The 13,919-nt window shown below is 39.2% G+C and overlaps 1 protein-coding gene across 1 annotated transcript in view; it reads left to right on the top strand.

Annotated features, from left to right (window-relative positions):
- The window catches only part of ROBO1 (roundabout guidance receptor 1), a gene marked incomplete at both ends in the record, with an annotated part of 515,624 nt that overhangs the window by 455,639 nt on the left and 46,066 nt on the right, over positions 1-13,919 (top strand). The window contains 7 exons of the mRNA XM_080612700.1: positions 1,360-1,531; positions 3,955-4,160; positions 5,578-5,659; positions 5,830-5,998; positions 6,099-6,265; positions 10,276-10,397; positions 12,834-13,065. Coding sequence (XP_080468826.1) covers positions 1,360-1,531; positions 3,955-4,160; positions 5,578-5,659; positions 5,830-5,998; positions 6,099-6,265; positions 10,276-10,397; positions 12,834-13,065 — 1,150 coding nt within the window. The remainder of the gene's footprint in view (positions 1-1,359; positions 1,532-3,954; positions 4,161-5,577; positions 5,660-5,829; positions 5,999-6,098; positions 6,266-10,275; positions 10,398-12,833; positions 13,066-13,919) is intronic.

The raw sequence follows: 13,919 nt of genomic DNA, 5'->3' as shown, positions 1-13,919 counted from the left end.
GGTCACTTTTTCTCCCAGTTTTGTTATTTGAATGGGAGGGAAAATTATTTTCAGCTCCTTTGTAGAGGATCTTGAAAGCCAGTGGGTAAAACACAATATAGCACAGCAAGAGAATCATGGTTTTCTTACAGAGTCATCTTTTGAAGGAGGGATGTGACACAAAGTATTCTTTATTGGAAGGAAAGAAGGAATATGGGATTCTGGTTTTCCTGTGAATGAAAGAATGAATGGTGCGATAGCATATGGCAGGGTGCTTTTGTGTTCCAAAACAATAGGCCAGAGAAATTGAGAACACTTAAAAACTGGCTTCTTTACTCCATTGCAACATTTCTGTCTAAATACCTGTCTAAATACCTAAGTACAACTAGACTAATTAGAGGATAATCTTAAGTGGTGTAAGTATACCAGTGTATTACGTTTGTATTTTTGAGTGACCTGGATTTTATTTATTTTTCCCCAAAGTATGGTCTAGTTCATATTTTTTCTGGCTTATTTTTGACTGCTGAGTAGTGGCCACTTGTGATGATTGTGGGAACTGGAGGAGGAGGAGGTCAATGAATAGAATTTGCTAAAACTGAAGTAGATAGGAGGATGTTGTGTCCCATTCCTTTGGGTGATTTTTGGAAATGAAGATGTAGTTAGGCAAGAAGGAGAGAGGAAAAAATATAGCCTCTGTGACCTTGAAGTATTCCTGTTCATAAATTGTTCAACCAGAAATAGAAATCTGGGAGCAGTATTTAATGTAAAGGACTTGTGTTATTTTGATTGCAAATCTTATTTTTGACCACTGTTGATAAACACTAGGCGCTTCACACCAAAACTGCCTAAGTAGAAACTGGCATAGGATTTAGTTCTGTATTATAAGGCTAATAATAGAACACAAACACTGATTAGAGATACCTGAACAGCATCTCTATTTATAAAACTGCTTCTTAGGAAGGTAAACCAGCATCTGCATTTAAGTGGAATAAATAGAATGCCAAGGAATAAGATCTAAAGGATGCTAAAGTAAATTACTTGGGTTCACCACACTTGCTTGCACCATTATGGTATATGTTCATAATAGATCTTTGCTACTGCCTGTTGAACTTTGAATAGAGACTCTATTGACCATAGAGGTGTTAGAGGAATCCTGAAAGACTTACACAATCATATGTGCATATCTGCACCCATTTTATCACAAGCAATTCTGTTAAAGCTATGTACATTGTGGTATAGACATGTTTAAGATAGGAAGAGCAGAATGTTTTATGTGTAACATGAAAAAATGAATTTGTTTAGATATGTTAAAGTTAAGATTATTGATGTTTGAATTTAATTAACCCTTTTCCCCCACTTTTTTTCCTATACATCTTGTAGAATCTGCTTTTCTCATACCAACCCCCTCAGTCATCCAGCCGATTCTCAGTTTCCCAGACAGGAGACCTCACTATCACCAATGTCCAGAGATCTGATGTTGGGTACTACATCTGCCAGACTTTAAATGTTGCAGGAAGTATCATAACAAAAGCCTACTTGGAAGTTACTGATGGTAATTATACCTTTATTTTATCATCTGTTATATCCCACAGCAGTGGGATGACACGACACTACTTTGAAATCTGCTTTGCATAAATGTGGATAGCATGTGTCTTTAAACATGAAAGTCCTGGTTTGGCTAGCTCTGACGCGGGTTTAACATGTTGGATATTGTGTAACACTATATTTCCATTTTGCATTTAGTAAGTATGTTCTGTTTATTTTTGTCAGATCTGTTAATTTATCAGGCTTTTTTTTTTTTAAGCTTTTCCCACTAGATTTAATCTACTTTCAAATTGCTTGTGGCCTAGATCTTTATCCTTATCATTGTGTGTCCATTTCCTTAGCATCCCCATTTACCTGTTTTTCCCTTATTTTTTAATATTGCAGTATACCAAGGAAAAAAACTCAACCTGTGTGGAAGTCAGTAGAATAACATACAAATGAATATTATTGCACATTCTTTTTTAGAACCAGTTGGGGAAGAAAAAAATAAGATGAAAAAGCTACAGGGAGCATGACTGCAAGCAGTAATATATGCTGATGTGAGGCCAATTTGCCAGTTATCAGAAATGCTTCATATTTTAATGGCAACCATACACAAGAAAAATACTAATCTTAGCACTTAAAGAGAAAGAGAATAAGTGCCGTTTGTGGAGAGACTTGTGAAGGGAGAGAAGTGTCTCTAAACTAGGCCTTTATCCTATATAAAATAATAGAAATAATGCAGTACTCGAAACACACAGTGAACCTAGAGAATAAACTTGTTTATTTACACCAACTGGATTGTTTAGAGAAGTAGGACTGCATGCTCTCTGGTTTCTCACAAGTGGTAAGCCACAGTTCTTAATCCACTTTTATCCATTTTTCACTGGGGAGGAGGCCATGGCGAGAGGAGATGTAAATTTAAAATAGGAAATAAGCAAATTAAGAGGATTTTTGTTAATGTCCTATACTATCTGAACTCAGTAAAAGCAAATTAATGTAAATATATTTCCTTTACTGTGACTGTATGCTCTGGGTTGATCTGATAGGTAGTTGCTTTGTATAATGTCCTGGGAAAATACTTTTTTTTTTTAATATCTCTGTAGAAGTGAAGGCAGGATATGCAGAATGATTCCCTGGTATTTCTAAAAGTAGTAGAAGTTGCCATCAATTTTAGTGGCACTTATGTTAGCCAAGGATTTCAGTGGCATTAGATTTCTCCTGTAAAGCCGTGATCAGTCAGCCTCTTCCCACTGGCAACTGCAGAGCTCTTCACAAACTTGTCAAAGTCAAATATAAACTCTAAGTGAGCTTGTTTTGACTGTCTCTGCGGAGAAAGATGCTACAGGCCTTACAGTATATTGCAATGCATTGCAACAGGTTGGGACAAGAAGTAAAGGATGAATCATGCAGTTGGAAACAGAGTGTCATTTGAACATGCAAATGAAATTACGGGAGTGGGAGTTTAGCCAAGAAAAGCAATACTAACACCCTGTCTGTTGTTACGAAAAGTAATTTAGAAATATATGATGCTCATGAACTTCAGATTTATATTTCAGCTACCAAACCAGTTTTTAATTTGCATGGCTATTTTCAGATCATCAGTCCATGTCATGTTGGACAGTACAGGTAGAGGAGGTCACTGAAACACAATAGGATAGCTTTTTCCTCTTTTTTTTTTTTCGTTATCCATTGGATAATGGAGAAGAAAGCCGCCTTTTTTCTGTGAATGCTGAGGCTGCTTCATACCTTTTTATTAAATAACCCATCAATAACATTTAATTTTCATTGTGTGAAAGATGCATTAAAATTGATGCCAACACACTGTGGGATTCTCTTTGTGACTTTGAAGTCATGGTAACAGATTAAGTCATCAAGACACTGAGAGTCAGAAACTACCGGAAAATATTTCTTAGTTGAACATTTTTGATATGGTCCTGTTCTTTAGTTTCGTGTTTACCCTACTGCTACGCATCTCCCCATTAGGAAATAGCACAAAAATGAGTTGATGCTACATAATAAATCTTTTTAGGAAGTGTGTATTCATCACATTATTGCCTTCGTGCCTACCTCCTTTTTCTGTGTCTTTGAATGCTGAAATTATAAATTCCATTATATAGTGACCTGCTACAATGGTAGAAGAGGAACAAGGTGTAATCTGTGCCTTGAAAAAGAAATTGGGAAGTCCTTTCTCATTCCATCATCACTTTATAAAGACACTGGAATATGTAATGCTTCTTTACTTTTTGAAAATGGTGCTGTGTATCATTTTAAAATGCTGTTGTGCATCATTTTAATGCACCCTGGCCTGCATAACGCATGCCTCGAACTTTAATTACTTGTTTAATTATCTTTAGTTTGTTTCAGAGCCTCGAGCAACTGCTGTTGCTTAGATGATTAGGAAATTGCTTCCAGTTGCAGAAATCTCTTTCCTGTTGTTTCTTCTGGCAGTGATTGCAGACCGGCCTCCCCCCGTCATTCGACAGGGTCCTGTGAATCAAACTGTAGCCGTAGATGGTACTTTAGTACTGAACTGCGTGGCCACAGGCACTTTAATGCCCACTATCCTCTGGAAAAAGGATGGAATCCTCATTTCTACCCAGGATTCTCGCATCAAGCAGTTGGAGACAGGAGCGTTACAGATCCGATATGCCAAGGTAGCTTGAACTGGCAAACAGGTTTTCTTCTTACTAGTTTCACTTTGTTTTTTCACCTCCAGGCACTTTTGATGTAGTAAATCCTACATTTAGAATTAATGAAATGTTAAATAAATGTATTAAAACATTTGATACTTAAATGCTTTCAAATATTTCGTACTTCATGCTTTACACCTTGGCTTATTCTGCCCAAGGCACATTATTTGAGATTGCATAAGGAAAAATGCCTTTAGGAGGTATTAATTAAGGGAATTATTTCATACTTAAAACATGAAGGGGAAAGTAAGCCTTATATTTCAGTAAGAGGAATCCATAAATTATTTGGGCTTTAGTACTAATAGATGAAATGATCTATTATTTCAAATGTTTATATATATAAACCTTTTGTTCAGCATACTGCAGTGAAAGAGCCATGTACACAACTTTCTTAAAACTATTTTTAAAGTTTAAACATACTTACTTGACAGCATAAACATAGGTCAGAATAGTTAACCACCTGTCAAATATCTAGCTTCCTTAGGGAATTATAGCAGGTACCTGGTCAGTATTGCTGGTTATGCTTTGCATGCTGTAAAGTGTTTGATAGTGTTGTTTTATCATAATGGCTATTCTCTGCTATCTTTTCCGTGGTTTAAAGTATAGTGATTTTTAAACATTAGGATGGATATATCACTTTACTCTGTTCCCCAGAGTTGCCCTGTTACCAATTACAAGTTACACTGGCTTCGAGTTTGAAACTCTGATTATTGTTTCCGTTCAGCTCATCTGCTAAGGCTGGGACTTTAGGAGGATAGCATTTCTTTTGAGGGGAAGGGAAAGAAACTCCTTCAAAATGGGATTAAGTCACATATGGACAAATAATCCAACATTCAGAACTCAATGAGAATAGCATACGGAGATTCCTTTTTGGGTTTGCTGTAGAGTGTAATTTATGCTAACACAGGGAACCCCAAATGTACAAGGCCCTGTGCAATATTTAAGCTTTATTTGAAGGATAACATTCTCTCCAGTGCTGCAGTCCAGACAAACCCCTGGGCATTATTTAGGCATAAGGTTGACAGTTGCATGAGGTCTTGTCATCTGAGTTCCTTCTCAATTTATTTGTTAGGACCTCTGCAGGGTAAGGAATAAATGCTATAAGAATTGGCCTTCCATTTGTTCAATACAGAATAGTTAACATTAAATTAGAATATGCAGCTTTACCAATTCTTTAAGGGATGCTCATAAATGACTATTCATTTTCATTTTGCAAAGCATGAAGTCGTAACTTCTAATGGAATAAATTTCTGGTTTGAATTTTTTGCAGCCTAATACGTTTATCCACATTCATGGGGGAACATGGACAGCTGTAACTGCTTTTCTAGCCCACTGAGTGCCTGGTTGTTTCAAATATTTATTCTTCTCTTTTCTCACTCAGCTGGGTGACACTGGTCGGTACACCTGCATTGCTTCAACCCCAAGTGGCGAAGCTACATGGAGCGCATACATAGAGGTCCAAGGTAAATCAATTAGAGTTTCCTCTGCATGGAGAAAATACATGAAGGCAAATCATAAATTGAGATGTGGAAGTTACCTGACTCGTGTCATAAATTGCCTGTGCAGATGTGAACAGCAGTTAGCTTAGCAGCTGCTTCCTGCCTACACTCAGCATTTCTCTCTCCTTTGTTAGAGTTTGGAGTCCCAGTGCAGCCACCGAGACCCACTGACCCAAACTTGATTCCTAGCGCTCCATCAAAACCCGAAGTTACAGATGTCAGCAGGAATACAGTAACATTGTCATGGCAACCCAATTTGAATTCAGGTGCAACACCAACCTCTTACATAATTGAGGCCTTCAGGTACATAAGTCTCATGTGATCTTACTGTGCTTAAACTCATATATAAGATGTTGTAAAAAAAGCAAGTGCTAACCTGCTGTTGTGTGTGTTTTATCCTTAGCCATGCATCTGGTAGCAGCTGGCAAACTGTAGCTGAAAATGTGAGAACAGAGAGTTTTGCAGTTAAAGGGCTAAAACCTAATGCAATTTATCTATTCCTTGTGAGGGCAGCTAATGCATATGGACTAAGTGACCCAAGCCAAATATCTGATCCGGTGAAAACTCAAGGTAAGCTTTTGATGCTGAACATTTTAGGTGTCCACGGTGACTGTCACAAGTTGGCCAAGAAATAGCAGATGCAGGAATTCTGATAGCTTTCAATTGTCTGGCTATAATATATACTAGATAGTAAAATGCAGTGTTTAAACTTGTATTTCTCTATAACATAGACTCTGAAAGCTGCTTAGACAGCATATTTGCATTGCCTAAGGGAATCCTAGTATCTCTTAGCAAAGATAGTTACAGTCTTGTAGAATAGCTCTTGTTAGCAGCAAAAATAATCTCTGACTTTTTAAGTTATCACACAAATCATCAAATTCTGTGGAAAAAATATTATGTCCAATGAATCAGGCTTAAGACTGACAAAGAGAGAAACACCATTTAATCTGAGTTGATTTTTGCTACATTAGGAAAGAGAGAAGTTTAAAATTGGAAGGAGTTGGGCATTGTAAGCCAGTAAAGAAGAGGTTTTGCCAGTGTATTAAAAGTATTTCAATAGTACAACTGTTGAAAATAAAGCAGTGAAGAGAGAGAGTGCTTACAGATAGACAACTGGAAGAAAAGGCTGGGTAGGAATGGATGAAGGAGTCATCCTCTCACTCCATCTATGACTGAAGTCCAGCCATGGACTGAATCCAGCTATGTAAAATCTAAAATAACTTTGTGTTCACTGTAGCAAATAAATGACACTTACAATGGTGTATAGGGAATCATGCATTGCAACTTCACAGCCTGTGTTTTTCCAGGAGAAATACTTAGATTCTTAAGAAGGGAATAACTGGACATACTTCTTTTCAAACTAAAAGTGCTATAGATAATCTTTCTTTTTTTCTACTGCTTTTTCTGCTTACTGCAGAAATTGACCCATTGGCCTATTAAGAGTGCTTGTGTTGTATGTTTGTTTCTTTGTTTGCATAAGTAAGTACGTGTTTGTTTTTGAAAGGAAGGTCCTTAAAGGAAACAAGGCATTTTCCTTTGGTGACTTTCATTTTTCCTGAAGCTGGTCTGAAAACAAGTCTTTCTCACCTCCCCTGGGGAGTGAACAGTTTCACACTGCTGTCCTTCAGTATGCATTTCTCCTGATGGGTGACAATTTCAGTGGATATATAAAGACAGCAGAGTCATGAAGGAAGAAGTTCTTTACTATGAGGGTGGTGAGGCACTGGCACAGTTTGCCCAAAGAAGTGGTAAATGCTCCATCCCTGGCAGTGTTCCAAGACCAGGCTGGACAGAGCCTTGGGCAACGTGTTCTAATGGTAGGCATTGCACAGGTTCCTAAGTCTGTTACCGAGGAGAGATTTAGTAACCTTTAAGGGTTTGTAATGACAGGACAAAGAGGGAATGACTTTAAGGTGACAGAGGGGAGATTTAGATTAGATATTATGAAGAAATTCTTCCCTGTGTGGGTGGTGAGACACTGGCACAGGTTGTCCAGAGGAGCTGTGTCTGCCCCATTCCCGGCAGTGTTCAAGGCCAGGTTGGACAGGGCTTGGAGCAACCTGCTCTAGTGGAAGGTGTCTCTGCCCATGGCAGGGGGGTGGAACTGGATGAGCTTTTAAGGTCCCTTTCAACCTGAACCATTCTGTGATTCTGTGATTCCATGATTTCTGTATTCCTGGGAATAGGGCAACGTGTGTTATTATGTGGGCAGGCTGCAGTGTTCTGCACAAGTCCATTTTTCATGCAGTGTAATTTCATTCCTGGATATCAGATGAAGTATGAGGTCTTAATGTCCCTGATAAACTGATCATTGACCGGACTGATAAACAGTGAATGAGGAATGAGGCAGCATTCTGTTAACTCAGCAAAACTGAATGGTTTATAATGGCATGAAAAAGCTTCACTGTCCTCTAGGCATCTAGTACTGCTGAAGAGATGAGAACCACACAAAGCCTGATTGAAAATAACAACCAATAGATAAAATTTTCATCAAGTAAGAAATAGAATCAAGTGTCAAGTTTTTTAGAGTGTCAGTTCCACTCTTCTTCCAGTAACATTTCCGTTTTGTGTAAGTTGTGGTCTAGCTAAGTTCAAAACTTTCCCAGTTTATTTTTCTCTAGAAGGCAGTATGGTCTTTTCCTAAATGCGTGTCCGGACCAGGAACCTAACCTACCTTCATCTTTACACTGTACATATTAGTAACGTTAAAACCAACATGCTTAGGTGTTCTCACTGACAGTCACTGTCTTGGAAGCCTGACTCCAAAATAAGAAATCACACGTATTGCTGTATAGCACAGATGTATGAATGGCTGAGCCTATTAATAGTTTGATTCATATTGTTGGTGACTCATCTGTTATGACTAGCAAAGGCAGAACTAGTTACTCCTGTTACATTCTAATCAGGGTGATATTTAGGCAACTCTCCAAACAGAAGTTTGTGTCTTTCATGCTTTCAAACTCTGAGGGGAGGGAAATACTCTGATAAATGGACTGTTTGGCAGAACATGCTACATGTGGATACAGCAGTGAAGAGTGCTCTGGTTTTGTCACTTTCTTGTCAACGTTCTCTGCTAAGAATCCGGATTTGTCACCCACTGACTGCATGCTAACCTCAGTTTGCTTCTTTAACTTTTAAGAATTCCCATCTTCTTGTAAATATGTTCGGGAAACTGTATGATAGAACTTCAAAGTGACATAGGCTTTGTATTCCCTAATGGGAACTGTATTTCTTGAAAAAAAACATGTATTCATGCCTTGTCCTAATGCACTCTTAGCATTGGTTTTATTATTATTTAGAGAAGACCAATAGCTGATGAACTGAGAATGTGACCACTTGGCAAAAAGGAACAGCTTTGCAACTCTTGTACTTGCATTAAATAAGTGTCTTCTATATCAGCATCAACTGCGCTATCCAAATCTTAGCTTTCAAGACAGTCTACACACCCACAGCAATGTATTACAGTAGTTGTAGTTAGTTGTACATAAATATATACACAAATTCTGTGTACTCTGTCTTTGGCACTTCTTGTAAGCAGACAGGCATGGAAATTTCTAAGGTCTTCAGGAAGGAAAGGGAAGGGAAAAGGAAATGGGAAGAGAAAAGGAAAAGGGAAGAGAAAAGGAAAAGGGAAGAGAAAAGGAAAAAGGAAAGGAAAGAGGAAAGGGACAGAAAGAAAAAAAGGAAAGGAAACTAAAAAGGAAAGGAAAGGGGGACATCACTATAAGTACTTTTCATGAATTTCTAAGGCTGTGATCTTTTTTGTCAGCATGGTATTTGTTTAAAATGATTGGAGAGAGATATGAAATCAATGCAGAAACTATGTTACTGTGCTGTCGATAGTACATGTATATTTTAGACAACCTGTTACTGGTTGCCTGTAAATTTTATACATGTCTGACAGTCATTCTGTTTCAGTTAAATATATATTTCAAGGGCTCTGCATGCAGAAAATATGTGTTTCCATTGTACCATTGTGTCTTTTGAGAGGAATTTTTCCCTTCATGCATATGAACAATTCTTTTAGCTATAAGATAGACCAAATGTCAGAAGAGCCAGACAGCACTCAGCTGTGCTCTGCGTGCTGTTTACAGAAGACACTTGCCATCAGAGAAGCTGCATCTACATGACTCATTTGTCTTTTCTTCAGTTTTTACATTTATTTTGTAATTAGAAGCAATAAGTTTCCCCATGAAGCTGTCTGAAAATACAGCTTCTGCTTTTGCCATTCTTTATAGGTTTCCAGGTCTCTTGGAATCTGCAGTGGTTTTTCTACTCCCAACAGGAAAGAATGAAGAAATGCTGCTGCAGTTACTTACCAAAGACATCCTCGAGTGTGGTTTTTTTTTTACGCAGCATTTCCTTCCTGTTTCTCTCTGTTGAAGACAGTGCTACTACCTAAGCATTGGTGATTTGCTCAGGAAAATACTCCATGTAGTTTTTTCTTACATAATTGGGAAGGACTTAGGGTAATCTTTATTGGTGGTATCACATACTTTATGATATATTCGTTTGTATTTACATATGCTTCTTTTAACAATCATATATACTTGTGGATATGGAATCTTAAATCATTACAGATGTTCCACCAACAAGTCAAGGTGTGGATCACAAGCAGGTCCAGAGAGAACTAGGTGATGTGGTACTACATCTGCACAACCCTACTATCCTTTCTTCCTCCTCAATTGAAGTTCATTGGACAGTAAGTATAAATCTGTATCATGGAGGTGGTCATATATGCACTGCTGAATCTACTGTTTGACTGCAGTGGAGCCACACTTTAAAAAGCTGTGTAGTTTGTATGCTTGCAAATGAAATGTTTTTCTCTGGAATGAGTGCTGCTTGGGCTTTGCTTTCTTACTTTACTAAATGTTGCTCCATTTTCACCATTTCCTGTCTCCATAGAGAGTGCTGTTTACAATACGGTGAGAGTTTCAGAGTTGTCCTCTGGAAGCTAAAGGACTGATCAAAGCCTTCAAAGTCATATAATTTGAAGCTTTTGCACTGCTTTCAGTAGGAAGTGTATCACTGCCCTAATGAGATAGCATGGGCATTTCCATGTTTGTCAGTCACTGGTGGAGAGAAATACTGCATAATTCTCTTTGAAAGTCTTATCCTACATCCATACTGAGAAACACTCCCAAACCCATATAGCCTCATCTGAACCTGTGGTTTCCCACAGTGCTATAAGTACATACAGTGCAGGGAGAAGAGACGAAAAGGGCAAATGGTTTTCAGATGCTGTGTTGACATTGCTCTGGTGGGAGGAAGCAGGAAGTTGGCCATGTGGATGATACAGCAGAGGAAATGAGAGAATAAGGAAACCATCCTGTTGGAGTCCGGGAGTAAGGGGAATGGGAACATACATGAAAAAGATGCAAGTAGGCTCACAAGCTAAGGCCTCAGGAGGGAAAGGATTAGAAATGGCTTACTGAGGGAGACATTTGGCAATCAAGAGGTAGAAATTAAGATACAAAACAACACAGGGAAACTGCAAGTACCAAGCAATGAGATCAGAAAATGTGATTCAAAGAAGAGCGGTTTTGAAATAGGATGCAGAATGAAGAAAAAGTGAGGAATAATTATACCAGGTGTGGAAATAAATCCAAAGGGAGTGAGCTGTGAGGTCTTTTTAGGATTTCCATCTGAACGTGTCAATATATTGGCAGGAGCAGTTGAGGAGAGCACAGGGTGTAGTCCCTGCTATGCCATGACAGAACATTTTAAACAGGAACAAAAGGCACTTAGACTTTGTACAAGAGCCCTACCCCTACAGAGTCCTGGTTCATGACCAGGGCTCCTGGGTGCTGCAAAAGTGCAGATAATATCTGTTGTGTTGCATGGTAATTACACTGTCACCTGCAGCACAGCCACCTGCAGCAGGCAATCTCCTGGTTTTAATTAATTCTGTTAAAACATCTTTAAGGTTCCTAGCACAATTTCGTTTGACCTTTCCTTACAGAACAACCTTTTCCAGACCGGCCGTTTTTGTCAGTCTCTTGGGTGGCCGGTGGCTTCTCTGCGATTTCAAAAATAAGCATTACCTCAGTTTCAGCTAGCACATGCATTCTTTATGTGATTATTAAAAATGGAACGTGTTGCTTTTTTGGAGCGAAAGTGCAAGCAAGCAAACAGTTTTATTGTGTGATATGAGATTTTTGAAAATAGGGAAAATCTGATCCACTCTTAAAGATTTCGTTGTTATTACTGGACTTTCTTATTCATCGGACATTGGAAATGGTAGTTAAAAGATAGTGAATGCTCCACGAGAATTCACTTCGGGAAGATAGCTTTCTCTTTCAGCTGTAGCCAAACACAGTGCGTCCCACCCTTGTCTCCAGACATGTGATGTAAAATTCCCTGGGTCTGTGCAGCACTCAGGACCGCTGAGTTTCATTTTGATCTGTTTTCCAAGTCTCATCTGTGTTGCCATGCTGAGTTTTACGAGCCTCTTCAGAGCCCTCTCAAAACAGTCCGTTCCTTCCAGCAGAGGAGCCTCCTGCTGAGCAGGTGGACATGGAGGAAGTGCTTGGACAAATCAGCCCTCTGAAGGAGCCCAGCCTAATCACAGAGATGGAGATAGTGCCAGCTGGCTGCCCTTTCAGTTTGCTTTCTCCAGAAGGAAGCGGGCAGGAAGCAGTGCTCATTGCATGGATTCTGTGAGGCTTCCACACCTCCAGAGAGTTGGCAGGCTCTTCCTTTGATCTCTGTATTCAATACCCTGAGTCGTGGAGCTGTAGATCCCTTGCCCTTGCCCTCCCAGCTACCCCCATGTGCCCCCTGCCCTGATGGGCAGATTTGGGTGGGCAGAAAACCTGGCCTGCGCTGAGCTCCATCACTCCACGCATGCAAAAGCTGTTCATTTCACAAAGCTGGGGCATATTATACAACTCCATTATCCCCCTTTAATGCCTTCATAAATCCTTGGGAACCAGTGCAGTTCTACCAACATCAAACAGATTAATGCAGTTGTGAATCAGGCCTGTAATTTGCTGTAATGCAAGGAGCCTTTATCCGCTTTGACAATGTTGTTTACTTCAAATAAAAAAGATAGTCCAAGGGCTGTGCATTGTGTCACTGACATCATTCTGGTTCGGTTTTGTTAAAGGTTATGTTGTATGTTCTACTGTCTCACCAGGTGGACCAGCAATCCCAGTATATCCAAGGCTATAAAATTCTGTACCGGCCTACATCAGCATCCTATGGAGAGTCGGAGTGGTTAATCTTTGAAGTGAAGACTCCAACCAAAAACAGCGTTATCATTCCCGAGCTGAAGAAAGGTGTAAACTACGAAATCAAGGCCCGCCCCTTTTTTAATGAGTTTCAGGGAGCAGATAGTGAAGTGAAATTTGCAAAGACCCTGGAAGAAGGCAAGTGGGAGCCAGACTGTCTTCGTCTTTCCTTTTTGAAGTAGTAGTCTGGCTCGCTTCCCTCTGATATGTTCGTTGTTTGATTTTGTTTGAAGTGCATGCTGTTTGAGAACAGCAATCTGCGGCAGAGGAGGCTGTGTCGGACTGATCATTATGTGAATTGTTTGGTGACACAGAAGTAAATATTCAGAACCACGCACAAGAGACAGAGAGAGAGGGATGTGCAAAAATCCTCTCCAGCACACAATGGGAAATGTGCTTTTTATCTTCACTGCAGTATGCACTCCTCCCTGCTGAGTTCATGGTCTGGGCACAAGTGACTTCTGTCAGATTCAAGCACTTGCTAATCACTATCTTGAGTAGATAGCAGACACCACAGAAATCATCAAAGCACTATAGCTGAGGGAATGGAAACCGCATTCTTAGAAGGCTTTTATATCTGGATCAATCAGTAAGACAAAATGAAAAGATGAATGAGGGTAACATATAGAGTGGACTAAATTATGTATTTCCATCTCGTATGTGTACTAAAAAGAGAAGGTTCGTGCAGCTCTTCATTTTGTTGTTGCTTAGGTGTTATGAGTGTGCAAGATGGGCAGTGCCTCTTGGTATGTGCAGCCTTTCCCCTGCACTCTTCCCTCCCCAGTATAAATGCCATGTACCTCTGTTTTATGCTGCAGGTGGTTCAAGAGGTGTGCTTAACTGCATTAATCCTAAGCATCAGCTAAGTGTCCACATTTTAAATGACTATTTAAAGTTCAAAACATGAATTATTATTATTATAGATGTATTAACACATTCTATCCTGATTTTAATGAGTTTTGTATTATTCACACAGTAGAGGAACTGAGAGC

The sequence above is a fragment of the Psittacula echo genome (genome assembly GCF_963264785.1).
Source record: "Psittacula echo genome assembly, chromosome: 3".
NCBI classification, from domain to species: Eukaryota; Metazoa; Chordata; class Aves; order Psittaciformes; family Psittacidae; genus Psittacula; species Psittacula echo.
This window is presented reverse-complemented; position numbering and strand designations above follow the sequence as displayed.